The following is a 27,947-nucleotide window of genomic DNA, read 5'->3' as shown; positions in this document are numbered from 1 at the left end:
AGATCTAGGAGGGAAGTACCAAAGCCACGGCAAGTTTTAAGGATCAACTGCAGCATAGATAAGAAGTGTTAAAAAGCCCCAGAGGAGGGTTTTAATTTGAACAGCAAAATTCAGCTAAAAGAGCTTGAATTGGCTAAAACAAGAACAAGAAATAACATCTCAGTTTATAAACCCCTTTGGAAATAACAGCTTTGGGGATGTTTTTATTTGCAAGGGAAGACTGATGTCTCTCCCCTTTTTCTTCTAACCACAGGGCAGTTTCAGCCAGTCCAACCAAAGTTAGCCCTCTCCAGGGGCTTGCTCCTTTGGCTCAGTGCAGCTATTTTCCACAGGTACGGAAACTCAATTTGCTAAAAATAGAGACATTAGGCACAGGAGAACTCCAGCCGGAAAACGGGAATAAATACACAAGTCAGTGTCTGCAGAGAAGGCCATGCTGTTGGAGCGTGGGCAGCTCGCTCAGGAGCAGCTCTCGTAGTAGGCGACTTGCTTGTTGATGGTGTCCCGGATCTTTCCCACCTGCTCCTCCAGGCCCAACAGCCTGGCCGACTTGGACATCAAAGCCTTGTTGCTTTCCTGAATTTCCATCTCTAAAGCTGAGAAGGGAGGGCAGGAAAGGGTTACGCGATGATCGGACACGAGGAAGGCATCATGGCCATTACCCTCCCCAGCAGGTTGGGCTGAGCCTCCACCTCCCTCCTGCATAGCTCTGGTGGGGCAAGGGAAACAAATATCACCGCCTCCTCCTGCATTCCCCCTTCTCCCCCTCAAAAAACCCCAACACGACTGCTCCAAACAAAGCCATTACTTTTGAATGCGTAAAAATGGAAGCGAGCATGTGGAGGAAGATGGAGGCACATGGGCATCGCCGGCAGGGCGTCCCTTCCACGGCCACCCATGCACCCTTGCAAATTCTAAATTTACTGGCACAGCACCAGCAGATGCAGCCCAAATCCGCACCATCTCACTGCCAAAAATATGTTGTCTTCCTTGTAATTTCTTTCCCTCACCCCACTGGGAGTCAAAAGCCCTTCCCCAGTGCGTGAGATTATTACATTGTGTTCACAAAGAGTCTTACTTTCCATCCTGAGCATCATGGCCAAAGTTTCCTCAAACAGAGCCTGTGCCTCCAGGTCTATGCTTTGCACCCTGCTGCCCTGCTCTCCCAGAGCCGGGCTCTGCTCCATCCTTCTCTTCAGCTCAGCGTACATTTGTTTCACTTGTTCGAAAGCCTGTGGAAAAGCAGATAAGCAGTGCAGGTAGGATCAAGCAAATAGACTGGGGGAAAGGGGATTTTCCAATGTTGAAGCCATTTTAAATATTAAATGGATATTGCACTAGAGCTTTGCCATGGTGTTATCATGCAAATGTGTAACAGTTTGTGATGGGCTCCGAAAGATGCTGACTGACAGCTGTATGGGCTACTCTGCCTCAGGCGGGAGATACAGCAGAGATAAGTTTCCAGCAAAAAAGCATTCGGATTGAGAAAGGTCCTGGAAAAATTCAGCAATGGGATACTGCATCAGATTAATACGAAGTGACAGGACAACACACAAGCCGTGGCCTGAACAGGAAAGCCTCCTCGCCTCATCCAAAAACGTGCCAGGACACAGCTGGCTTTGCTGTCTAACGGCAGCGAGGAAGCGGAGCACAGCTGTGACCGCCCTGGCTGGCGACGTGCCGGAGCCCGGTACCTGCTGCGCACTCCTGGCCTGCTCGCCCGCCTCCCCGGCCGTCTGCTGCGCGTCGGTGGCCCGCAGGCGGTTCTGGTTCGCTCCACGCTGCAGCTGCGAGAGTCTCTCCATCAGCCCGTCCAGCTGGTCCGCAATGGACTTCACGTTCTTCTCAGCTGGACCAAGCACAGCCTTGATCTAAAAGCAGAGCGCTCCACATTAAGAAGGTGTCATGGTTTAGCTCCAGCTGGCAACTATGCACCACCCAGCCGCTCACTCGCTCCCCCCTGGTGGGATGGGGGAGAGAATCAGAAGAGTAAAAGTGAGAAAACTTGTGGGTTGAGATAAAGACAGTTCAATAAGTAAAGCAAAAGAAGGAATTCCTTCGCTCCTTCCCATGGGCAGGCAGGGGTTCAGCCATCTCCAGGAACGCAGGGCTCCATCACGCGTAACGGTGACTTGGGAAGACAAACACCATCACTCCGAACGTCCCCCCCTTCCTCCTTCTTCCCCAGCTTTATATGCTGAGCATGACGCCCTATGGTATGGAATGTCCCTTTGGGCAGCTGGGGTCAGCTGTCCTGGCTGTGCCCCCTCCCAGCTTCTTCTGCACCTGGCAGAGCAGGGGAAGCTGAAAAGCCCTTGACCAGTGCGGCAACAACTAAAACATCTCTGTGTTATCAACACTGTTCTCAGCACAAATCCAAAACATAGCCCCACACCAGCCACTATAAAGAACATTAACTCTGCCTCAGCTGAAACCAGGACAGAAGGAAATCACATCCAAACCCCACTCCTAACGTTTTTTCCTCTGTGCAGGGACCAGCTACGCTGCTTGACAGACACATTGCAGAAGCGGGGTTTTGGCAGGGAGCGGGGACTGCTCCCTGCACAGCTGAGCACAGCAGACCCGGGGTTTGTCTCAGGGGGCTCTGGCAGGGACCGTGACTGGAGTTTGGAGAAGCACACAAGTGAGGCACAGCAGAAATAAGAGATTTTTACAGCAAAAGCTTCACCAGATCCCATTTCCCAGCTGCGCTGGTGCAGGACTCTGCCAAGTGTGGAAGTTTCAAAGGAGCGGTGAGCAGGGCACAGTATCGTTATTTGGGAAGTCACGGCACATCGCTTACTTCATCAACACGCTCCTGGATGAACCGGAGGGAAGAGCCAGAGCCCCTGATAGCACCCTGGGCCTCCAGGAGCACCGTGTTTGCTCGTCGCAGATTCGCAAGCACCTCTTCCACGCTGCCCTCCATGGCATTTGCCCGGTTCCTGGGAAAATGTGGGAAACAGCCAGGAGTGAGCGTAGATAATTGCATGGGCTGGCAGTCAAGGTTGCAGAGGCCAAATAAGGAAGCTTAAGAAGCAAGACAGGATTGTTACTGAGAAGGTTGCAATCTCCCTTCCCCAAAAGCCGCAAACCCACACATCTGGACACACCGCACTCCAGCAGGTTTCCTTTCGAGAGAAGTGTTACTTCTATTTCATACCCCCAAGCAGAGGAGACAAACTGAGAAGGGGAGAGAAAAGCCTTCCTTTAAACTAGTTAGAAACATTTGTTTTGTAAGTAGTGCAAGAAAAAGCACTGAAGGAAAAGCAATAACCACTGAACCAGTTTCAATGAATAGTTTTCTGCTTGCAGCGGGACTATTCAGCTCGGGTGACAGAGCTCCCCGTACAAAGCCAGACTCCCTTGTCTCATCACCTCCAGCAGGTTAAGCAGGTGTCAGACGCTATCAAGGCGTTTACATACTTATCCCGCTAACCTTCTCGCTGGGATATTGCTGCAAGTCAACATGTGACAAAGTAGATGCTCCAAATTTGCAAGGACATTCTGTAATTACTTTTTAAGGGACCATGGGATAATCCTCCCAACTTTCACCCAGAAAACAAATAGCCCATTTAATCTCCTCATGCTCTCTTGTGCAATTAGGATGTAGGTCACCAATATCAAGTAATACCAGGGCAACCCTGTCATCTCCCATCACAGGGCCTCGAGACAGAGAAAAGCCTCCATTACGTTTGGTAAAGACCTTCTTGTTCTAGTATCTATAACAAGATCTATTCTTGGCAGTCAGATTTCTTATTCGTATTGGGGCACCAGGGAGGTGTATGCAGAGATCGTAGACTCATTCCTTGAGGCACTGTACGGACGTAGAAGATCCTGGGCTAAAACTTCATACTGTGCAAGTCGGTACAGCTCCAGCAGAGTGAGATTTCAACCCAACTGAGAACCACCACACTCACTCCGGCTGAGTGACCCTCAGCTGCCAAAAGCCCTTGAACCCCAACCAACCTGGCTTGTTCTGCCTCCTGCTGAAGCTTCTTGGCCTTAGCAATGTCCTCGGCCGTCTGGGCAAGTATGCTCTCTGGGCACTGCAGCTTAGTCGCCAAATTGTGCATCTCAGTCATTTTTCTCAGGACTGTGGCAGCATCCGTGGGGAGACGCAGGGAGAGAACAGACTCACTGATTTCCTGGATCGTGGCAGGGTCCATGTCCTCGTCTACGGAGCAAACAGACAGTCGGTGTCAGAAACGGGAGAGGGGAAAGGCGGGAGTGCAAATGCAAGGGAGGATGAGGGCAGGCATCCAGCCATGCATGCTCTCACGCACAGCCTCTTCATTTCGGACAGCTGCCAGGATATACACTGAATTTAATCCCCTTGAATTTAACGTACTTGTCATTCACATCAGCAAAACTTTCAGGAAAGTACTGAAATGATAGCTTTAATTTGGTGACGAGAACACTGTGGCTAAGCCCAGAGCAGAGTCAGGTGGACCTCACTGAGCAGATGAGGTTGTGTTTCAAGACAAGATTTTTTATTTCACAAATAAAAGTTAATAAAACTGAGGAATCAGAGGCAGGCAAAGCCCAAGGGACCTTAGCCCAGCGATTAGCTCAGAAATATCTTCACTCATCATTAACACCAGGCAGCACCAAATGACCTGATTTTCTTATTCAGCTAATGCTCATGAGGCTCATTACGTTATTACAATCTGTCTGCGAACAGTAAGTCATCCCATTGGATTATAGGACAACAAGGAATCGTCATCTGATTAATAGTCTTCTCCAGAGAAGATTTGTCTGTTTATCTCCGGTCAGTGAGTGTTGCCGGTAAACTTTTCTGCATCGGGTCAGTGCCGACTGCAAATCCTCGGAGAGCACCAGCCACGGGGATGGGTTTGTCCCCGAGCCCCAGAGATGGCACAAGGCTCTGCAGCAGAGCGCGGGGCCCAAAGCAAGCTGTTGTTCGTGCTACAGACAGAAGACTGTCTCCTCCACAGCTTTCCACTTCTGTTAATTCAGTTCATTGTTTTAGAGGTAATATTTGAGAGCAGTTCTTGGGGGGATGTTGTGAGACCCCTCCACAAAGCCCTGCGCACAGAAGGTCGAGGCTGTGCGGTACCCCCTGCCCCATGGACCTCACAGATGGCCCCCAAACGTCCCCAGAAGGAAGCAGGCAGGGTCTGCCCTGGTGACATCCCAGGGAAGTCGACACAGATAAAACAGCCAGGATTAATTTGGGTCGATCTGAACAGCACGGTCAAGCCTGAGCAAGTCAGCTGGCCAAACTGCAACTCCTGACAAAATCATGGACTTTTGTACTGCTGAAATGTCTTCTCCGTTTTTCAGAAAACGCCCTCCAAGCCTGCCTTGCCGTCTCAGAGGATGTGCATTACCTTTGCTACGTAAATACCCATGTACAGATAAACTGGATATCTGAGAGCTTAACTGGGGTGATCTATTCACAGAATTCAGCTGACTCCCTTATACTGTACTCTCATACATAATATCACTATAAAAATTAGGTATTTTCCATGCACAAGTCAACCTGCACAGACATACTTTACAGCTTGCAGAGCAGTACCTGACAAGAAGCTTCGGACTTGCTGGATGAACTGCTGGATGTGCCGGACATCCCCTTCTATCTGGGTCCTTGTTACGCTCATCTGGTCCACTAGCCGCCGAGTGTTGCTTTGAATCTGATTTGCAGACATCTCTGTTGTTTTAATCTGCAAACAGCAATATCCTGATGGAGCCATTTCTTCTGGACTTGGAATCCCAGCAGCCCCACCTCAACACGAGTGAGCTGGGCAAGGCACTTTGAAATTATGCTATTTCCCATTCTTAATATGCCACTGCTTTAAAGGATTGTAAATGTTAAAGATTGAGGGTTGGATTTGCAAAGGAAGCTCTCAAACAGGGGCAGTTTAGCTGCTTAGCTATTTAAAACACCTTTGAAATGGATTTTGAACAAGTTTGAAAACTCACTTTATCTTTGCAAGCACCCGAGAGGCCATAGAAAGGAGCTACAACAGCACGAACATGCGCGCTCTAGACTGCATCAAATGTTAGAGGATGCACCTGCGGATTCAGAGAGGTTTCCACATCCCCACCCCTTCTGCCATACTAATCCCAAACCAGGAGGAGGACAAGCTTCCTCGTGACATTTCCAGAGCCGCTCGCGTGCCTTCAGCTCTGTGGCTGCTGTGCTGGGGGGAGGCAGGACCCACGCACGCAGCAGTAAGTCTCCCACTCAAAAATTCCTGAATTTCTGCAGCTGTCCAAAAGATCAAGTCTCAAACAAAGTTTGATATGGGTATTTTATCACAGCTCACTCATTCCACAGCTGTCCCCCCCAGGCTCTGCTGCTTGACGCCGAAGGACCGAGTGCAGGGCTCGGCTGCGGGACAGGCAGAGCTGCCCGCACTCACCAGCCGTGCCGTCTCCTGGAGCCGGGCGCTCAGGCTGCGAAACTCCCTGGCGGCTTCCCTGGCCATGGCGAGGGCCCCGCTCGACAGCGGGAAGATGCCGCGGCAGGGGCGGCCGGCCCCGCAGGCAGTGCTGTTGCCTCGCGGGCAGAGCAGCCCCTCGCACTGGGCAGGCGTGCACGTCTCCGCTCGGAAGCCACCGCAGATCTGGAGAGGGAGAGAGCGGTGGGGCAGCGAGGGCGCTCACCTTGCTGGCGAGACCTCAGCGCCCTTGGGGAGGCAAACCAGCACTTCACAGGGGCCAAAGTTTTGACAGAGCCTCGCCGAGGGAGATGGGGAACTTGCTGTGCTCGTGCAGCAGAGCTCCGCACGGGAACGGGGACGGAGGCAGCCCTCCCAGCAGGGCTGATGGTGACGTATGCGGCACAGCCCAAATGACCAGAGACCGTGACTGTGTCAGAGAAGGGCAGCCAGAGCTACACACGTGTACGGCAGCACCGAGTGCCCACCCTTGAGACAGCAACGCCAGGTCTGCATCTCCTCACCACCCCAAGCTGGAGCGTAAATGAGAGCAAAGCAGGAGCTAAACCCCAGCGGCTCACGAAGAGTAACAGAGCACGTCTGCATGGAGCAAACATCTCGTTTACTCTCAGGACAGCAACTCTGCCCCTCGTGGCAGGGGAACCCTGTCCAACCTGTGCGATTTGCTTTGGGAGAGAGAACAGGATGAGAAGACCCTGCCCTCTTGCCTGGACATCCGTGGTTTTAATTGCACGGCATCTTGTAGAGTTACCACCCACCAAAGAGCACACTGCAGCAGGGACACAGGCAAACCCAGAGCCAGTGCAAGCACCAGCACAGGCTGGTCGCTTGGGAATGTGTTGCTGCCCTGAAAAGCGGAGAGGGGAGGTTGGTGGTCTCCACAGCAACCGTGCATTAGGAGACACCGAAATGGATCTCCATGGCAATAACAAAGCAGCAAAGGAGAAATAAAAGAAACCTCATCCAGAAATTAAGTGGGTCTTTGAGATATGAGAACTGACACATGAGAGAGTCCTTGGAGGAAAAAGCGTGCGCTTGGGAGAGGGTGGCGGGCAATGCTTTGGTATCTGTGATCCCCAGGCAAGGGATGCTCAGGCAATTCTCCACTGACGTCCCAAAGCAGCAGGTTGCTTGGATGCCATTTATGAGTCTCTCTGGACAGAGACTTTGTCTTGTGCCATGCTGGACTGTTTGAGGAAAGACGCATGACTGCAGGATGAGACTTCTGCCTCCTGAGCACTACAGGGCCCTCCTGAAAACCAGATGTGCGCAGTGGCAAAGTCATAAAACCACTTCGTATCTTCACACCTTATTTATGACAGGGGTCAGGTTGGGAGATGAAGCTATCGTGCTCTTCAGGGTCAGCAGCTTGGAGGTGGACTCCGCAAGCCCCCCTTCTAGCCCCGCGGCTCTCCTGCGGCTCTCCCGGGACTCGGCCAGCAGCCCGGAGGTGCTGGCAACAAGGCTGCTAGCATTGGTGGATGTCTCGTAAGCAGATCGGATTGTCTTGAAGGCTCCTGCAGGAATAAAACCGATAAATGACACAAATGCCTCCGTGACTCATAAATGCAGCACAGCTACCTAAACGAAGGCATTGACTATACCCTGCGAGCGGATGTGTGCACAGAGAGGAGGGAGACACAGCCAGGGATTAGTCACTATGGCACAATGAAAAAGCTCCTTTTATTTCCAGATGCCTTTCAGCCATTCCTTCAGTGAGCTACAGAGCTTTCCTGAAGGACCGAACTCTGGGTTGGGGCTAGCAGATGGAAGCAAAACTAAAGCAAGGCAACACGCACACGCTGATCCTGGGCTTTGCTCCGTGCAGCCCAGAAGGGCTTTGGCAGGGCAGGACAGGGCTCCTTCAGAGCCCTTTCCCTGGCTCCTGAGCAGGCCCCACCGTTCCCCTCCAGCACAGCCTGGAAGGAGAGCAGTCAGGACGTGGACCTCTAAGCCCTGCTCGGATGGCGAGGGGCAGAACGAACCTGCCCAGGCAGCGGCCACTCGCCACCGCTCGCACGTCCCCGGCCGGCTGAGCCATGCGCTGCAATGGGGAGGGGGAGGCAGCAATGAGGCACTTGGAGAGAATTAACTGTAGCAGGGATATAATGGCAGCCTACCACCAGCATCATCACAGGGCTTAATTAGCTCTTCTCCTAAGCACCTGACAGCTGCCTGGCTCTCTTCCCCACCCCTCCATCCCTTCCATCTGTGCACAACCTTCATTATCTCAGCTTCCTCCCGGGTTTGGTGACACGCTCCCAGCGGGGCTCCCCCCTTCCCACGCTCCCGCTGCGCCCCGGCAGTGGAGTCTGTGCTGGCCAGGGGACAGGAATGCGGTGCCCGCGGAACAAGCCACCCAGCCCCAAAACGCTGGAGCAAATAACCCGATAGCATGAAATCCTGGGTCACGGACCAGAAACTAGGTCGAAAGCATCCCTCTCGTTGGGGAGGGAAGAGGTATTTGCTGTTCCTAAGCTGACAGCAGGCTAAAAACTCCATCTCATCCACCCAGCCAGTGGGAAACCACCAGGTACAGTCACGTTGAGGTAAATTAACATCTGCAAATTAAGAGATATTACAGCTGCAGCACTGTACCTGACAGATCTGTGCTGCGGCTCGTTTCAAACTGGGTCTTCTTGCTCTGATACTGGGTGTTAGTGATAAGCAAGCTGCTGTTGAGGGCTTTGAGCTCCCTCGACAGAGAGGCAGTCTCATCCGGCAAACGAAGATCAGGATTTATACCTTGGACCTGCTCTCTGGGAGAGAAAAAGCAGAAAACCTGAATTCAAGTAGAGAGCAAAGCACCTGTAGACAGAGAGCAGGGTGCTCTCGCACTGGGGTGCTGCCAACACCCAGTGAAGAGGCACTTCTGAGCCCCGAGAGCTGATGGCCAAGGACACGCCATGGCCTCGCAGGTTTGCAGAGGCAGCAGAGAGCGGGGCTGGGCTACCGCTCGCAGGGCCATGCCCACGCAGGGACCGGGCAAGATGCCAACCGCCTGGAGCCTGTCCACCGGCCTCCTGCCTTTACAACAATTTGCACAGGACGGGCACGTGTGGAAGTGCTGCTCTCTTGCATCCCTGGTCACCGCGTGAACAGAGCAAGATTTTCAGTTACAGAAACAAAGCAGAACACGTGCAAGCGGCTCAGTGTGATAAGTAGAGTGAGCACACAGAAAAAAGCCAGCATCCCCTCCCAGCTAAGGGATGCACCCCATTACAGCATCCGTCCCTCACCTGATCGCAGCGAGCATGCTGCCCACCTGGGCCAGGCTCTGCTCTGTCGCAGAAGAGCGGCCGAGGATGCCCTGCGCCTGCTGCACGTTGCCCTCCGCCTGCGAGAGGCGCGGGCCGAAGCGGGAGGCCCCGCTCCCGAGGGGCAGCCGTGAGGTGGAGTTGCTGAGGCCAGCCTGGCGCAGGCGCAGGCGCTGGATGTCCCCGTCGTAGGTGCGGAAGCAGGGGTGGCACAGCTCGCAGCCGGGGTAGGTGCTGCAGTGGCCCCGCTGGCACTGGTCACAGCGGGGGCCCATGACACCCGGGCGGCAGAGGCATTGGCCCGTGGTCTTGTCACATCCCACGTCCTCTGTGCCCTGGAAGTCACAGTCACACTCTGGGGGATGGAAAGGTGGAGAGATATAGAGGTGAAGCCCACCAAAAGAAGGAAAAAAAAAATTTTTTTTTTAAAATATATATTAAAAAATCAGACCCTGTTAATGGGATGCCAACACAACCTGAAGTCCAACCCCACCTGTCAGCCCTTGCCGCATCCGGGAAGGAGGTGGCACGGGCAGAGGAAGGGGACGCGCCCCCAAGCCCAGTCACTCACCCAGCCCCTGACCCTGCACGGCCAAGGGTCTTGCCCAAGGCTGCTGGGAGGGGACTGGTGGATACCTGGAGGTGGGGGAGAGCAACGGGAATTAACTAGGAAGCTGTTCCAGAGAGAAAATTTCTCTTGCAAAATAGCATGGGAAGCGCTGATGTCAGGACACGGGCCAGGTGCTCTTTCCCAGATAACCCCTGATTTCACACTGCTAAGCAATACCAAGCCAAAACGAAATGGATGCTCCCTACCTGTGCACCCTGCCCGGACGTCTCCGTAGTGCCTATCTGGGCAAACCTGCTCCTGCGTGGCAGAGCACGTCCGTCCCGTGAAGCCTTCTCTGCACGGACACTGTCCTGTGAACTGAGGAAAGAGAAATACATCAGGGAGACCCGGCTCTGGATGCTTTCCTGGGAAGCCCTCCCTCCCTCAACTGCTCTTGAGCACTAAAGCCAGCACACGGACAACCTTCTCCATCCAGCCTGCGTCCCAGCACGTGCCTGCACTGCTCACGCCAGGCTGCAGGCTCAGCCGCAGCGATGCAAACAGTCTCCGAACAGCCCGAGCATCACAAAGCAGAGTTTTAATCTTTGTTTCAAAGACAAAGGAATCGCCCGCAAGCAGCCAGTTTGCCATCTCAGGTCTCCTCCCTGCACTGAGCTCGTTTGGGACCTACCTTTGGCTCTTAGAATTTGTCATGGGTTTTTTCTATATTTAACTTTAATTTTCCCAGTCGTCTTTTAAGCCTGAAGTGACATACATGCTTTTCCATTGACAAATGAGGATAATTAACTTGCCTCGCTTGCGTGAAGATCTCTTATTAGGACTTCCTTACTAAATATCAGGCCTTTTAAAATGGCTTAATCTTGCCTCGATAATTACCACCTTCTTTCATTTTCCTGAATAGCCTGTCATAGTGTTTTCTAGGAAATAGGAAAATGAAAATAAAAGCAGGATGCGCTAGGGAATGCACGGCCCTTTTGGGGAGGCTCCCACGGACAGGACGGGACAACGGAGCCACCCAACAGGCGGTTTTGATGCTCTGAGCGATCCCCAGCGCGGTGCTGCCCAGGGGGACACGGCTCCCTTGGCCGTGGCACTCCCGGCTGTGCAGCTTGACCCCGCCGCTGCCCCCGGGCAGCCCCTCGCAGCAGCGTTTGCAGAGTTGGGAAAGGAAAAAAAAAAAAAGAGAGCGCAAGCTTGCAGGTGTGTGCATGAAAGAAGGCAGCGAAACGAAAAAGAAATATTGCTGCTGAAATATGCTAAATCTGCCCCGAGAACGCTCCGGATGGGCTGGGTGGTACCTGGTTGCAGTGGGGGCTGCGGGAGCCGCGCGGGTGGCAGCCGCAGGGCTGGCAGCCCTGGCCGCTCCCTATGTCCCAGTGCTCGGCTGCACACTGGTCGCAGTTGTTCCCCACCACGCTGGGCAGGCAGAAGCACCTCCCCGTCTCGTCGTCGCAGGGCATGTCCTGCCGCGTTCCCAGCACATTGCAGGTGCATCCTGAAACGGGGAGGGTTTTGTCATATCAAAAATGGGTGCACAGCACCAACCCGGCTTCCCATGAAGACAGGTCCACAGAAGCACCTTGCAGTTGCCCGAAGATGAGCTCTCCTGCCTCTCCCTGCGTACCTGAGCTTGGCACAAAGGACCCACGCCTCTGCTCTAACTCTGCGGTGCCCATCCGAGCACTGCAGCCGGACTCGGCAGCTGGAGAGACCTCAGCATCCCTCCAGCCCAGCCGCGCACACAGCGCTGACCCGAACCACAGCTGCTCTCTGCTGCGCACAGCCCCACTCGCCCGCACAGCATCGCCTCCTGCATCCCCTGCGGCTTCCCAAACCCTGCACGCCCAGGGAGGCACCCGGGAAGGAGACACAGCCCTACACACACCTCAGACTCCGCTTCCCCTGTGCTTTTTGCCAAACTCATACCCGAGACAGGCCACAGCCTTAGCGAAGAGGTTTATAAACCTTTGCAAAACGGGCTTTAGCTTGGAAACCCCAAATCAAAGGTGGCTGGGAACTGCATCCCTTTCAGAGCCACTGAGGATGCTGAGCGCAGGGGTGAGGTGGGAGAGCCCTGGGAAGCAGCGGCTGTTTTGGGGTGCACTCACTGCGGCACCCCATGGGGTTGGCGTTGGCCAGCTGGGCGAACCCTGGCTTGCAGAGGTGGCAGCGGTCCCCCTGCACGTTCTCCTTGCAGACGCAGCGCCCTGTCAGCGGGTCGCAGATGGAGCCTGGCACGGTGCCGTCCGGGTCGCACTCGCAGGCTGGAAACGTGTAAGAAGCAGCATTGCTGAGGGGCGCGAGGGGCAGACGGGAGGGTCCGGGGAAGGTGCTACAGCGGGGTAACCGGGCACTCACGCAGACAGGCTTCGGGATGAGCGAGATCTTGCCGCTGGTTGCGAAAATAGTTAGTTTTGCAGCGCTCGCAGTTGTTGCCTTCGGTGTTGTGCTGGCAATTGTCACAGACGCCCCCGCTCGCCCCTCCGCTGGCCCGATACAGCTCCGCGTCGAAGTGGCACGAGGCCGAGTGACCGTTGCAGTTGCACCCTAAAAAACCCAACGAAACGGCCCAGGTAATGCTGCAACCGTGCAAACCCCCTCCGGCAGCGGCGGCTCCGGCACTAGAGGGTGCCCGAGTCCCCTGCGTGCCACGGTGACACCCGCAAACCGCCCAGGGCCAAGCTGGCCCCAGCCGGACAGCGTGGCCGGGTGCTGGCGCAGCCCGGGGCATCGCCCGGCCGCAGCCCCGGGGAGCAAAGCCCAGCGTGCCAACGCGTCGGGGTGCCTTTTGCAGAGACCCCCGTGTTAACATCCAGCCCCACAAAGCGTCCTGGTAAAAGGTCTCGGAGCTCGCTCCCGGTCCCGTCGCTCACAGCTGGGGAGGGTTTAGGAAAGGCCTCAGGAAGAGGAGAGGAAAAGGCACTCGCCGTACTCTGGCACTCATGGGGATCGTTGTCCTCCGCGGGTGCCCACGGCCGGTCGTTGTAGAGGGCGGCGCAGCGATCGCAGTTGGGACCGGCAGTGTTGTGCTGACACACGCAGTGCCCGTGGACCTGCTGCAGAGACGACGCTTTACCCCTCCTGGATGGCAGCTGCTCGGTTCAGAGCTTCATCCTCCTCTTGCCTTTCCAGCACACCCCTGGCCTGCTCCTGCCCCCACACAGCCCCCATTCCCCGCACGGAGATGAAGCCCCAGCACCCAGAGAGCACAGGCTGCAGCATCAGGGCCAGGCTGCTCCTCACCCGCAGCAATTCCCACCACCTCTTCCACCTACCCGAGGACAGCCACGCTCAAGGCAAAGCGGACAAGCATAAGCTGGGGACAAGAGAATCCCACAACAGCAAACAACCCATGCTGGCAAATCCTCCCGGGCATGAAGGAGCCCGCTGAAACCTTCTGCGTGTCCCCTGCCCAGCCAAGAGACCCAGTGCTTGCAGGAGCAGTTCCCCCCCGAGCACGACCTCCCACAGCCACTGAGCTTCATAACTCCTTATAAAGCCCCTCCACCTTCTTCCCAACACAAAAAGGGGGTTTACGTGGGAGTACCACTGGCTGCTGTCTCACAGCCACCACCCCACGGCTGCAGGCAAAACGAGGCATCGTTTCCCCTGATTACAAGCAGCCTCTGGCCAGGGAAAAGACTCCCACACCCCATTGCTGGTCATCCTGGCCAAGGTCTCCCGAGGAGCATTCCTGGCTATGTGGCAGAGCCTGATGTTCCTGCTGGGGTTCAGGGATGGTGTGACACCACAGAGCTCATCTTTAGGCTTTTCACTTCACCTCAGTGCTCACCGCGGCATACAGGTCTCCCGAAGGGGCGCAGCGGTCGGCGTGTCCGTGGCAGAAGCAGCTCCCCAGCACCTGCATCTCTGTCACAGCGTAGAAGCTGCTGGGCCAGCGGTAGCCCTGGCGCACAATGTGGGGGAGCCTGGTGAAGTTGATCCGCAGGTTGGTGAACTGCCCCAGCTCTGTTGGGGACCGAGGAGAGGTGTGAGGGGACAGCAGGCACCGGCTGTAGAAGCACACTGAGATTCGCATGGAGGGCTCGGAGCAAGAAACGGAAGCATCGGCACGAAGAGCAGCAGCTGAGTCATCAGCAAAGACCAAACATTGCTCCCTGACACCTTGGAGGCACCAGGGCAGCAGTCTAACATGAAGCTCGAGGCCTTGTTTGCAGAGGACCTGCTCCCCTGCGGGGTTACCCCAGCTGAGCGCTCTCCATCACGTGTAGGAAGAACCATGAGGTGCATCATCCCCCTCTCCCTTTCTCAGATATGAAAGAGGCCAGTCACTTACTATCGATGGTCTGGCTGTAAGAGGTAGTGATGGTAGATCCCAGGTCTTGGACACTGAATTTCACCTTAGAAGGAACAAAAATAAGTTAAAAAGCAGGAAACACAAGGTGCTTTCTTCTCATGCTCTGGACAGCACGTGCTCTGGACCTGCCTCTGCAAAACATCACTTAACACAGGGAAAAGACTTCAGAGTTGTAGAGGATTTTGCAGAAAGACCAACATAACACCTCGCTTGTCACAAAGCAGCGAGGTCTTTCCTCCCAGAGGAGCAGGAATCCTCCCGAGGACTCCTCTCAGCCGTGCCGGATGTCCACAGGCACCATCCCTCGCCAGGTGTAATTCCATGTAAAAGACTTCCAGGCCACCGCGTGTTTCTGCAGCGTTGTGCAGGCCACCCACCCCAAACCCAGGGTCACGGCAGGGGGAACGGGCACGTGTGGGAGTCCTTGCCACAAAACCCCACAAATCCTACCTTGCCCCCGTGCAAAGGGTACCCCTGCAGCGCCTGGCACCGAGCGTCCTGCCAGCTCTCAGGGGAGCCCCGGGGGATGTGGGGGAAGGTGGCGGCGCAGTCGGAGGCCAGGTACTGGTACACCTCCCAGGTCTTGCCGAAGTCGGTGGAGCGCTCAATAAGCATTCCGACAGGCAGGGGCGACTGCAGAGCAGGGAAAGAGTCACATCTGTAAATGCAGCGCACCCCAGCTGGCTCCCACCCCGGGGCCTGGGGATGCCCGTCCTCCTCCTCCTCCTCCCTCCAGGCTCAGGTGCCCCCAGGCTGCTGGGGCGATCCCCTCCCCTGCAGGCTACCAACACCTTCTGGCTCCCCTGCTCCCCTCAGCCAGCCCTGCTGCAGCCACAAGGTACATCTGCACCAAGGAGATTTTTCGGCAGACATTTGTGGGATGGGAACCCACCACCCTGCTCTGCTCCTCCCAAACACCCTGGGGAATGGCTATGAAAAACAGGGAAAAAGGAGGGATGGGGCCCCTGGCATGCTTCCTATCAGGAGCCCAAAGGGAGCTGTGCACTGAGATCCCCGCATCTCGGAGAGCCAGCACTGTCATCCATGACCTCCTCACAAGCGGAGATGCTGCACACGAACCCTGAAGTAAAGTAGGATGCTGCCGAGCTGGAATGTCTGGTCCAGGTCCAGCTGCAAAGAGACGCGCTCGATGCCTGCGGGCACAGAGAGGCAGCTTCAGAGGTGCAGACTGCAGGAAAGTAAACCGCTTAGCTGCCTGAGCCAAGTCATTTATTTCCTTCTTTCCTTCCAATCTATTGAATTCAACACCTCCTCCTCTTCCCCTCATGCCATTTATTGCCGGGGACCCAGAGCTCTGGTGTCCTGGGGGGACCCCAGCACGCCCAGCCGGTACTCACCATTCTGGGACTGCCACCAGCGCGACTGCCCGGCGGAGGACAGGACGTTCTCCACGCGGTGGCCGTTGTAGGCGTGCGGCAGCCGCGAGTCGCACCTGCAGCATCTCATGCTCCACTGGAAGAGAAAGGGCGGGTGGAAGCGACTGGCCCGGCTCGGCCGGAGGGAAAGACCCCGCTGCAGACCCCGGAGGCGAGGGGCCCAAGTGCAGCGTGGACTGACCGAGGAACAAACGGTGTCGGTAAAGCTGGTTTATTAGAGATCTGAAGAACCACTGTCAATAAGCTAATGATATGCAAGACTCAAGTGGCCCCCTTCACACCCCATTAAAAAACACAACCCATGGTTTTATGGACTGAAAACTAAACCCAGAATGCTTTTGACTAAAACATATTTTTGGCAAGCCATCAAAAATGCATTTTTTTAATGCCTTTAATGCCTTTTTTAAACCAGAGAAAAACCTCTGGTTTTCCATAATGACAACACTTGATAGAAAGCTCTTTGCAGCTTTTCAGGACCAGTGTGCCTTTTCCACACAGCCGAGGGGCTGTTTGTTTGGGTGAACAGAAAGGCCTTTCTCTCGCATCCAAAAGCCCTGGGTGATGCTCGGTCCCCCTGTGCTCTCCCCGGGGAGCAGAGCGGGAGCAAACAACTGAGCAGGCGAGAAGTCAGCGGGTGGGAAGTCAAGCGGCCCAAAGTTCAGCCCTTCCCTTGAGCAAGTAATTCAAGGAGCAAACAGAGATGTAGCACGGGGAACATGGGGATGGGAGAAAACAGGGTCCCCAGGGAGCAAACAAATACCCAAATTTTGACCAACCAAGCAACGCTCCGTGCAGTCACTAACACGGGGCCGCCGGGTGCGTGCAGCACGTGAGTAGGCTCAGAAATGCATAGAAAGCAGCAGGAAGGAGATTGAGCAAGAGACGGGGAGCAGGGAAGGTCCGGACACGGGCCAAGAGGAAAGGTGGGCACGGGGTAGGCAAGCAGGCTGGGCGAGGGCCACCGCAAAACCGGGGGGAGACACCCAGGTGACGCCACGGTGGGGAAGGGCAGGTCCCAGGGGGATGTTAAAACAGCAGGTGATGACAGAGCCCACAGCAGCATCCCATGGGCGACACGGGGAGGCCCCATCCGAAGCGCTCGGTACTGGCCACACTCGGAGCGGAGCAAACACAAGGGGCTGCAGGTAACGCCGTCCCAAAAGCAAAAGTAACATGAAACATTTCAACTAGAAATTGAAGTTGTCAGTGGCCCAGAGCAGTAAAGCAGCCTCCCAAACGGAGCAGCGGGACGTGCGCTTCACACCGACACGTCCCAAAGCCCGAGAAATCGGGGAAGATTAAGAACAGCATTTGCCAGGGATGGCAGGCACTGGCCTTGGTGGCATGGGGCAGGACGGCTCAGAAAGGTCGTCCTGGGAGGAAGGAGGGTTTGGAGGAGAGGAGGGGAGCGCGTCTGACAAAAAGTCTAACAGCTGACACCGGGAGGGTAACAAGATACCCCGCTGTGAGGGCTGGCACTCCCTGGGGTGGCATAAGGTGACAGCAGAGGCATGGGCATGTTTGGGACCCCAGTGATGAGATCAGCTTTCAGTGGAGGAGCAGAGTCATCGGGTGACAAGAAGCACTTGATATGCACCTCTGTGCTAAAATCTCCCCATCTGATACTTAAACAAATGAGCTGATTCCACCCCAAAAACGACCCTACACACAAGCTGGGGTCCGGAGAGATCTGTGCCTCGGAAGGGCAGCAGGAGGTGGTGGCCAGGGGGGCACGGTTGCACCAAGATTTCTGGTTTCCCCTTTAAAAGATTAATTCACAGTTTACACATATTTCCTTACTCCTGAAACAGGCTCACCTAAGTTGGCAGAGTCTCTTATTTCTACAAAAAAGGACTCAGCTTCATAAGAACTACCTTTTTTTTTTTTTTTAAATTTAAAGAAAAATTAATGGAAAACTTTGTCCAGAGTTACCTCTTTGCTTGCTCTCACAGAAAACCACGCAAGGCATAGGCTGGCTTTGAACAGAAAGCACTACCTGGTACCGCACCCGATGCAAAGCCGCCCGCCGGCTCTCCCAGCCCGTGGCCGTGCTGACACCGGGAGCGGACGGCACGCGGCGAGGCGGCCGGGCAGCAGCAGCCAGATGTGAGCTCAGGTCGTGGGTTGCTGTAGTTCCTGACAAAGCCCAGACCCGACTCTGCTCTGCCCCCGGGCCTGGGAACCCTTCAGCAGTTGGGCGGACATTGAGGAGAGATCCTCACTTAAAACTGATCTGTTTCCATAATATTTTCCCCAGTCTTTATGTTCTCTGTCTATAAATATCCCAGAACAGGAGTTGGCTAACTACAATATTTATAACAATATTGCAGAGTAAGCAAACAGAGAATTCAAAATATATAATCATGCAATTTCCCTGGCTCTACCAACTCCTCCTGGCTCTGCCAGTAAGAATCAGAAATAATATGATCGGGTCCAGACAGAAGAACTCATTTCAGATAATGACTACGAGCAGCAAATTGTCAGGAAGCTACAGGAATTATCCAGGGAAATAATCTAATGAACAATTCCCAATAATGATTAAACTTCACAACAGTCCTGTGATTAGCAAAGGGAGAAGGAAGGCTTTCTACAAGGGGAAAGGTTAATCTCGGCCAAATTATTCATCAGGAGTGATTCATGCATACTTATTAGACCATTCACACAGCCAGAGACACAAGTGCCTTCTAGTAGCTGCAATGCAACGCTGGCAATGAAACTGCAACCACACTTAAAATGCAGCACTAAGTAAAAATGAAGCTTAAACCGTGTGAGACAGACCCTCCCATGCAGCCCGGGGGCTGTGCTCGGTGCAAAAATCTTTGCCTATTTTTTTCTTTTTTTTCCCCTGAGCTTTTAAATTAAGGCTAAAATTAACACTAGAAGCAAAATTCATTTCACATCCCTGGATCAAATTGTGAAACTCCTCTATTGCACAACAGGAGGATTTGCTATTACTGACTGTGACTATGTGTCTCAAAGTTCCTTGGGACAGAGGGAATTATCAAAAATTGCAGTCCAGCGTCGGGCCGAGGGGAGATTCACCAAGCCCACACCTTTCCCCAGCTCTCCCCTTCTTTTTTTACCAGCATAGCAACAGACTCGGTAGATCCCTCAGAGCTGGGCTTGCCAGGAATAGAGCAGGGCTGCGGGAGTACGTGACAATTGGAAATGAAGAGGTCACGGTCTAAGCTGGGTCACCGACCCCTGGGGCAGCCCCAGCCCTGGCTCTCCAGCACGTCGTCCCCTCCCTGCCAGGCACCACAGGCCCCAGCCCGTGTGCTGCTGCAGCAGAAGAGAACGGGTACGTGTTTGGGTAGGTATGGGATGTGGGGCTGAAAAGGCCTCTGGGAAGGCAAAAGAAGTTGTAGGTCTGCACGGAAACCACTAACCACCCCTCTGTGCCTCCAAGCTACTCTTAAGAGCCACCCAAAATACAGGTTATGGAGGTTCAGAGATTGAAGGAAATTCCTTCCAGCCTTCTGAAAGGTAATTCAGAAGGCAGTCGTTTTAGAGGAAAAGCTAGCGTGTTGAGAATAAACGGATTCATGTTTTAGAAATAAATGGTGGTGAGGAAAAAAAAAAAAATCCATGTAGAAGAACAACCAGGTATTGTAAAAATGCCTGCATATTACATCACGCACCGGGGACGCTCCTGCACGGCGCGTGCAGGGCCACGGGTGCAGACCCGGCCCTCGCCCGTGCACTCTCCGCAGCTCTGCTGTGGGTTTTTGGTGCTCTCCTCCTGCTCTGACCTTGTGAACCAGTTGCTGGTCAGCCTCCCATGCTTCCCCGCTCATGCAGGGGCAGAAAACCGCAAACAATTTTAAGCTGATGGACTCAGACCAAAGTATTTTAAGTAGCTCTAGCTGCCATTTTAATATGAGTAGAGAGCCCTTGAAATAAAACTTCCTGGCATAGGTGCACAACCCAAAATAAACTGAAGTTATTCATCAGCAAAAATGGGAAGCTGCTTCTCTCCAGTCATGAAATGAAGACCTTTCATAGCTGCGGAGACCTTGGTGGTCCTGCGTTTAACCCAGCTCCATGTCAGTGAGAGGAGCTGTGTCAGTCGGGCTCCTGGCACGCAGCCTCCCATATGAGAGCCTTGTGTGGTCTTGCACTATTAATATTGTATAGGGACAGTAATTACTGTACCAAATTTATTTGGTGACAGTCTGGAAGGCAGTGGGAATTGGTACGCATACAGAGAGACTGAGGGTTATGAAGAAATAGGGTGGGCAGCAAGAATAAATTACAACAGGAACAAAGGCACCTGGTAAAGCCAAGTTATGCAAGTCTCTATTCCAACCCGTTTTCATTCCCTGTGACGCTAGCTGTAGGACATCGCTACGCCAGGCTCACGGAGCAGGGCTCCTCTTGCCTGTGAAGTACTCTATACATTTTCCATGGGAAAACATGGTAGAAGTTACCCATGGTTATGTTGGCATGGTTAAACTTCTCCGTGAGCAATTGGTATTTGCTAAACTGGACTGTGCTTCAGTTTTGAAACATAGATATATCTCTTAGCCATAACATCTAATGTCACATCCTTGCTTGGCCAGTCAGAAGTGACACTGGGAAGCGAGCTCTGAGGTTATGCTCAAAACACAAGTAGAGGGTTCTGACCCTCAGCTTGGTTTTACTGCTGGCCCCCAAATTCAGAGGCGACAGCAGAGATGGGGGAGAAGACACAGGCTGGACAAACACCCTAGGCATGGGGTTTAAGGAAATGAAGTTCATTTCTCTTGCTTAAAAGCAAGCACGTGGGTGCCTGTTTTCCTCACCCCATCTGTTCTCACATCATCTCCCCTCAGCAAAACTTCATTTAAAATCTGCCAGGATGACAGTCTGCAAAACTCATACTGCACCAGCTTATCTCCACACCCCGCACACATCGCCGGGGTCCTGTTGCCTCTGCAACTTGTCTGCAAGGGAATGACGTGATGTCTCCCAGCATATGTGTCAATTTGCAGTCGTGTGGCAAAAGAAGATACAGAGAAGGGAGGGAGAGGAGAAAAAAATAATGGGAAACAGGGTTTTTCTTCTGCACATTCACTACAGGTAGGGACACATCCCTGCAGCAAAGAGCAGGGTGTGTCTGAATGCCAGAATAAAATGAGATAAGCACAGAGCAGCCCCATATTACCTTCAACAGGTCTGGAATAAAAATTATTCAGTGCAAACCCTCAACATTAAGAAGTAATACCCAAAACTAGAAGCCCTGCTTTGAGCAGGGGGTTGGATCTCCTGCGGTCCCATCCGACCACAATTATTTCACTATTTTGTGGATGCATTTTTCTGTGTTTTTACAGACTTGAGTTTGACTGATGACATGGGTCTGAAAAGCAAATGAGCGGGGAGGCACAGTGGCTTTTCAGCATACTTTCCCCTGTTCCAACACGCCTAGGGCCCGCTGAAGCACCCAGCAAGCAGCATATTTTAGATCAGTACCGAGCTCCCTGACCGACTCATGCAGGTGGGCAAGCAGATGTAACCATCAGACGGTAGCCATGAGGCAGACAGAAGCATTAGTCTTGCACATATTCTCTTTTGCAGACGTTGGCCTGTATTTCTGGAAGCAGCCAAAGACGACTCAGTGCCGAGACACCACAGGAAGAGATGCTACGGACCAAGGCCTGCCAGGCAGCTGCCACCAGACCGTCCGTCAGCAGGAGGAATCCCCTGCCGCACCAGGAGCTCCCCTCCCGTTAACTCATTTGGGGATTCAGCTTCTCTGGAACCTCTCGTCTAGGCTCCTACCTAGATGACCCCACGTCACCGCGACACAAGGATGATAAAGGTGACTTCGCACCCTTTGTTGCTCATATCCACCAAGTGCCTGTGAAAAGCAGGTGAGAGCAGGCAGAAAATCTTGGTCCTTAACCTTATGCAAACAACATTTTAATGTCCAAAGTCTCCCAGGGTCGGGGCGTGAGGACCCACGCAATCACCACACACACAAACTGCTCCGCTGTAGGATGCAGGAAACAGAGCAGCAACGCAAGCACAAGGACACCCAGCTTCGTTCCTCTCTTGCCTATTCTTTGGCAAAAGCTTTCACAGCGATGTGCAGGGTGCTGTGGGTACTCTTCAAAATTAACAAAACATCCAGAAAAGTCTGTAGCTATTTTCTAGTTCTGAATATGTCTTTATGCTGAAAGCACTGCACACGCCCGGAGGAAAGAAGTCCTCTCCCTCCAGAGAAGTGTTAATCTTGCTGGGTGTGAACGCACTACGGCGCAGGTACTACGGCGAGGCCGAGAGCCGAAGGCGTGCGCAGCCCTCGTGCCGTCGCTCAGAAGGGCCAGGCCAGGGGACCAGGAACCTGCTAATCCCCGCGAAAGGCACGCTGTGCCTTCCCTTGGCTAGAGCTAGGCAGCGTGAGCTGCTACTCCATATTCCTATCAAAGCGCTATACTTAGCATTTAAATAGCGAGATGAGCTAACTGGGCCTTAAATCCCACCTCAGTCAATGAGAGTCTTTCCACACACATCAGCGCCGTTATGACTCCAAATCCAGGCTCACTTATTTTTCTATTTTATTTTCAGTTTCCCTCTTGCTATTACTTTCCCTGCTGACTCAACCAGCCATTTCCCAAGCGCTAAGCGATTTCCAAGCCAGACCATTGGTCTGCCCGGTTTCCACCTCCCATCACTTTTCTAATCATCGCTGCAGTCCTCTGTGCTATAAATGGCAATGCTGAGTGTCCCTCTTGGATTTTGCTAGACTGAGCCTACGGCCAAGGAATGGAGCAATCAGTAGTGCAAAGTATAAAGGTCAGAGGGATTTGGAACCGGAGCAGACAATGGAGCAGAGGCTGAAACCGATGCTCATGGCGAGTGACCCACCAGAATTGCAAAAGAGGACCCTGGGGCCAGCGTGGGCCAGCAGCGGGGCCAGACAGCGTGCGCCCGCCAGCTGGCACGAGGGCAGCGGCAGCCAGCGAGAGCAACCCCTCCTCCCATGCCCTCTGCTGAGATTGCAAAACGGACTCCAAATTTGTACCTATTTGGCAACAAAACGAGAGCAAGACTTGTAACAAAAAAAAGTCATGAGAGTCAATAAATTAAATATGCTTACTTTTTATGGGATGGGAATAGGAAAATTGAGTTCAGGGGATTAATTTTTGCTTAAAATTAGGGAAGTAGAAAAAGGGAGGAAAAAATTAGGAAATGCTCATCGCATAGGGATTTCTCCTGCAAAGATAGGAGCTGGTATACTCATAACTCCCATTAGCCATTACAGCTGCAGAACAGAAATCAGGATCTCTGAGGAATTTGCTAGCAGTAATGATGCATCTCTCATTTCCGTAAAGGAAAGGATCACACGTATGTAGGCAGTAAGGAAGCAAAGACCCCAGTCCCAAAGCTAGAATTGGAGAATCCAACTTAACATATCAGTGTTAATTGTTCCATATCCCTTTTAACCCTGGCACTTGTAAGGCAAGGTATAAGGAATATGAAAACTGAATAGTTTAGGGACTTGAAGACTAGAAGAGACTGCCGCAGTCGTGCTGTCTGCCTTCCTCCGCAGTACTGCCACGAGACCTCACGCACTAATTCTGCGCCGAACGGATCATTTCTGCTCAAGGGATATCACAGGTATGAGAGAGACATCCCGTCTCCACTTCAAAGATTACAAGTGACGCGGATGATCACAACTGAAGGCCCTTCAGAGCGGTCTCTCAAGGTCCGGCAAAGGGAATAATGAGCCCAACTCCAGCTGGTATTAGGACAACCAGCTTTATCAAGGTTTGCAGACACTCGCTTCCCACAGTACAAGCCTCCTCTTCCAGCAAAAGTCACTGTCGAAAGCCAATATTAAGTGAAGATTTCAGAAGTACATTTACCTACAATTCTCCTCAAGTATAAACAGAAAACGGGAAGAAAAAAAAAATTAAGCCAGAGCAGAAATAATTGCTTGCTTTTTTCCTGTTCCTGGGCCACAGCACCCTTGAGAAGCAGCGGGGGTTTGCCGGGGAGGCGAGCAAACAGCCCCGCTCCCTGGGAGCGGCAAACAGCTCCGAAAAAAGTGAGTGGGAGCCTGAACAGAGGAAATGCCTGACTGCAACTGTCAGCCTGGAAAACGACCTGACAAAGGACAGATGCTGCAGCCAGCCTGGCATCCAGGAGGACGTGACGCTCATACCTGTCTGGGCCAGGGAGCTGCCCGGTTTCACACCAGCCAACGGCTCCCAGCCATCGCTGAGCCCACGGAGAGGCAAAAATCTCTCCAGCCCAGCGAGAACGCTGGCTCTGTAACACATGCACTTACTGCCACATCTTGGCCTTCAACTTGAAGGGGAATTAAAAGCAGAACGCTGACTCACTCGAGCTGGAATTCACTGTAGCAAACACTGCCTCACCAGAGGTCTGTCATTTCCTTCCCTCTCAAGCATCTCTTCCAAGACCCTTTTTGCCTGTCCCGCATTGAACCCACTCCCTTTCGAGCTCCTCCCACGGCAGTTACGGGGTTAATGTTGCCAGACGGATAGAGAAAGGCTTTAGGAAGTGCTCATGTCAAGGACATCACCCCTGTAGCGTTTTCAGCTCTGTGCTCAGGCAGACTTATCCTTAAACTCTTACTCTGATTTGGTGGCAGCTTTGGAGCCTGGGAATCCGCAGCTGGCTGAAACGTTATCCTCCCGAGCACGATCTCCTGCCCCCGCACAACCAGCGTAATTGAAAACAGTTGTTCAGTTCAGAAGCTTTTCCAAGTCTTTGTGAAAGACCTGAAACGTTCCCATTTTTGACAAGTGAAATATGAATTAAGCATATAACTAAAAAGCCCGGGGATAGGAAGGCTTGGAATATTTTGGATGCAAAAGCTTCCGTTTTGCCTCCAGTGCTTCACGCCAGAGCTTTGCTGCCCTTTCCCTACCACTGCATTCGTGCTCAGCTCCTCTTCTCGACCACAGAGATGGTAGAGAAGGGCTCGAGGGGACACCACGGGTGGTGCAATGACCCAGCATGGTTGGAAGGGGAATAAATGCCTGAAATAGGTTAAACACATCCCTGCAAAAGGGTACGAAGGATAGGACGGGTAAAGGCATTAGCACCCCTACGTGATGGGATGGAGGAGATGAACGTACCTCTCCGTGGGGCGTGCAGTACGTCTCGGGCTTGGTGAGGCCACAGGTGGAGGAGGCTCTCAGGTGATGGGCTTGTCCCAGCAGGAGGTCCCCGGCCGGGGGGTAGCAGGCTCCCTGGGAGCAGGCTCGCTGGGCGCCCAGCAGCCGCGGGGCAGCTGGAAGAGCAGGAAAACAGGGCTTGGGGTTGTGTCAGGGTGGCACACAGTCATCAACCAGCACGTCTGCCGTTTTCTACAACAGACCGACTACTGTCATGCTTGGGATAAACCAACAAAATGTACGTGCCAAAAAGGACAAAGGTATTTTGCCCCTGAATTGCCTTTATTTTTTAATAAGAAAAAGGCACTTCTAAAGTGCTTTGTACTAACAGTTATTTCCGAAACTCTTCTTTGCCATGACCGCAGTGTTTGGGCTGCAGGATGCTCAGCTCCCTGCCTATCATACTGAACAGCCCTGTTTGGTGTCCCCCGTTTACCGACATCGCCAGCCCTGAAGCCGGTTGCTCAGGACAGAGAGCAGCCTTTTGCCAAACACCAGCACAATTATCAAATACCAGTCTCCCAGCTGCTGCCACGGTACTGCTACTAATACAAAGCTTACATTAGCAACGTTTCTATTTAGTCAGCTTCCCCCATATCCTTTTAGAAACACTGTATGGTGAGCCTTACCCAGAAGGACAAATAATGCCCATGGCCAAAGCTGGCAGCGAGACTCCATGCCGCCAAGGACACGCCTAGGGAAGAATTTGCAGCGTGAGTGAAAATGAGCAGAAAATACCAATCTAAAGCTCAGTCTAGGACCTTGACATTCCTTCTCAGTTTACAGGCAGATAATTTTAATTGATCTACAACAGAATAACGTGGGTGAAAAATCAAGAATAATGAAGAGGAAAGTCAGATGCTCAGATTGTTTTTGTTTTTAAAGTACAAAGAATCCCAGCTTTTCATCTGATTCATGAAGCATGCACAAGATTCTCCTAAAGCGTATAAGAGATTGCCCTTTTCCCCAAACACTATCTTTGGATCTTAATATTATTGCTGAGGTGAACCACAGGTACCAGCACGGCACCTTGCTCTCAGCAGAGCTGCAATTTCTGACTGCCCGTCTCCCCAGGGATGTCGAGAAGCTGCAGCCCCCAGTATTGCGATCCACAGCGGGCAGGGAGCCGGCGCCGATGCCAGGTCGCAACGCACGGCTAGAAACGATGCCCTAACAAGCGTGCACACACAGCCCCCCCATACACACCCCCCAGCCACACTGCCCTTTCTGTTCTCCAGCCCCACCCCTTTGCCCTGCGTTTCCAGAATCAATTCCAGATTAAAACTCGCCAGGGCACGCGATAGTCTTGTTCTACGAAAAGAAGAAACCCGTAAAAATTGCTGTAGAATAAGTGTCTCCTGCAGGAGAGCCCAGGGGAGGCAGAGCTGCCAGCACACCCCCAGCAGCCAGAAGCCTCACCTGCCCTCTTCCCCGTGTGAGCGGGAGCACCGTCCCCGGTCCCTGCGGTGGTTCCGGTCCCCGCGGTGTCTCGCACGTCCCTGACTCACAGCGACGGCTCTCGCCACCCGGCAGCTGATCTGCAACCGCAAGAGCTCTCTGAGCGCTGGCTCTCTCCTCTCCTGGCTTTTAACACGCAGCTGCCTCACCTGGGAAAGAACGTGCCTGTGGGTGCAGTAATGATAAAGGGAGTGATTCAGGCATCTTCAGACATACACACCCAGTTACCGTATAACTCATGACAGCTTCTAGACAGGGTGCACGGCCGCAGACATAAATCACTTTGGATGAGGATGACTGAACCAGCTGCTCTGCAGGTAACCAGCAAGTGAAAGCCCATTTGTAGGTAGCCCTGGGGCTTGCGTGGCCACTGCCAGGACATCGCCAAGGCAGCTTGAAACCAGCTCCCTCCAGAGCTGCTGCACGGCTCGGCATCGGGCGATACACCCGAGTGTTTACCTGCCCTCTCGGCCAGGTTTTGCATATCGTGCTTAGCATCGTGGTGACAAGGCAGCACTGCTATCAGCACCTAAGCTCGATCATTTAAAGCCTAATTAGGGACGTCCACATGAGCTATAATCACAATTTGTGTTCACATATCTGACTTCAGCCCGAAGGCGACCTCGAGTGCAGCGACTGGGCTTTACAGGCAGGCTCGGTCACGCAGCCCCTCTCCTGTCCACAGCACTGGAATTCCTCAAGACCCAAAATTACATAAGATGACCTTGAGGATTATCTACAAAATGCAATCCTGTGAACTCACCGGCTGTGGAAAAAGTCAGAGTCGTCAAATTTTTTTAAGAAACATAATTCTTGTCTGGGTACCTCGAAAAGTGCCAAGATACCCAAAAGGACTCTATTTATCACAGCAGGATGGTTTCTAATACCAGCCTGGGAGTGTGTGGAAGAGCCAGACACCCAGCTGCGTGCCCACCTGACGAGGAGCCCTTCTCCCCTACTTTGGGCCTAATTCAGAGCTCTCTCGCACTTGACCTTTTTCAGTGGTCACTGTTGCTTTACATTAGCATCAACGGAAACAGTATCATAAGCGGGGTTTTGGTGCTTTTTGGGTCGTGGTTTTGGTTTTTTGTTTTGTTTTGTTTTTTTTTTTTTTACTGTGCCAGCAAAGTAATGAATTTTTAACAAATCTGTTTAAGCTGTCGACTGTTCGGTGAACGCAGCTGGGAGCGCAGCTCAGCAGCTTGCGCACGCAGCCACCACCACCACCACCCACCCCCACACACACAGGGCTCCCGGGCACCGCTCACATGCTGTGCTTCAGCTAAAACACAGTTTTTCATCCTCAAAAACTTACATCAAGCCTTTTCCATTTACTTTACTGAAACGACCCCAGAAATCGCATCCTCTGCCCTGCTGGTGGGGGGCT

At 53.1% G+C, this 27,947-nt stretch overlaps 1 protein-coding gene across 5 annotated transcripts; it reads right to left on the bottom strand.

The window, feature by feature from the left end:
* Window positions 1-8: 8 nt before the first annotated feature.
* LAMB3 (laminin subunit beta 3) lies at window positions 9-27,892 on the bottom strand. Of its 5 annotated transcripts, none has more exons than XM_072844830.1 (24): window positions 27,876-27,892; window positions 26,522-26,725; window positions 25,732-25,796; window positions 25,064-25,218; window positions 15,933-16,047; window positions 15,655-15,728; window positions 15,025-15,207; window positions 14,554-14,617; window positions 14,038-14,225; window positions 13,189-13,312; window positions 12,615-12,803; window positions 12,365-12,520; window positions 11,555-11,751; window positions 10,502-10,613; window positions 9,668-10,040; window positions 9,027-9,187; window positions 7,737-7,945; window positions 6,390-6,593; window positions 5,543-5,687; window positions 3,970-4,177; window positions 2,804-2,945; window positions 1,695-1,871; window positions 1,079-1,232; window positions 10-596 (listed from the first exon to the last, which is right to left on the bottom strand). In XM_072844830.1, coding segments are annotated over exons 1-24 (3,738 nt in total). In that variant the 5' UTR covers window positions 27,878-27,892; the 3' UTR covers window positions 10-459. The 5 variants fall into 5 exon arrangements, with proteins under 5 accessions (XP_072700935.1, XP_072700931.1, XP_072700932.1 ...); XM_072844831.1 differs by having other exon boundaries at window positions 13,189-13,309; XM_072844832.1 differs by having other exon boundaries at window positions 11-596; window positions 14,050-14,225.
* Window positions 27,893-27,947: the final 55 nt, after the last annotated feature.

The sequence above is a fragment of the Ciconia boyciana genome, chromosome 23 (assembly GCF_034638445.1).
Source record: "Ciconia boyciana chromosome 23, ASM3463844v1, whole genome shotgun sequence".
In the NCBI taxonomy this organism is placed as follows: domain Eukaryota; kingdom Metazoa; phylum Chordata; class Aves; order Ciconiiformes; family Ciconiidae; genus Ciconia; species Ciconia boyciana.
The sequence above is the reverse complement of the archived record's forward strand: the minus strand, read 5'-3'. Positions and strand labels throughout refer to the sequence as shown.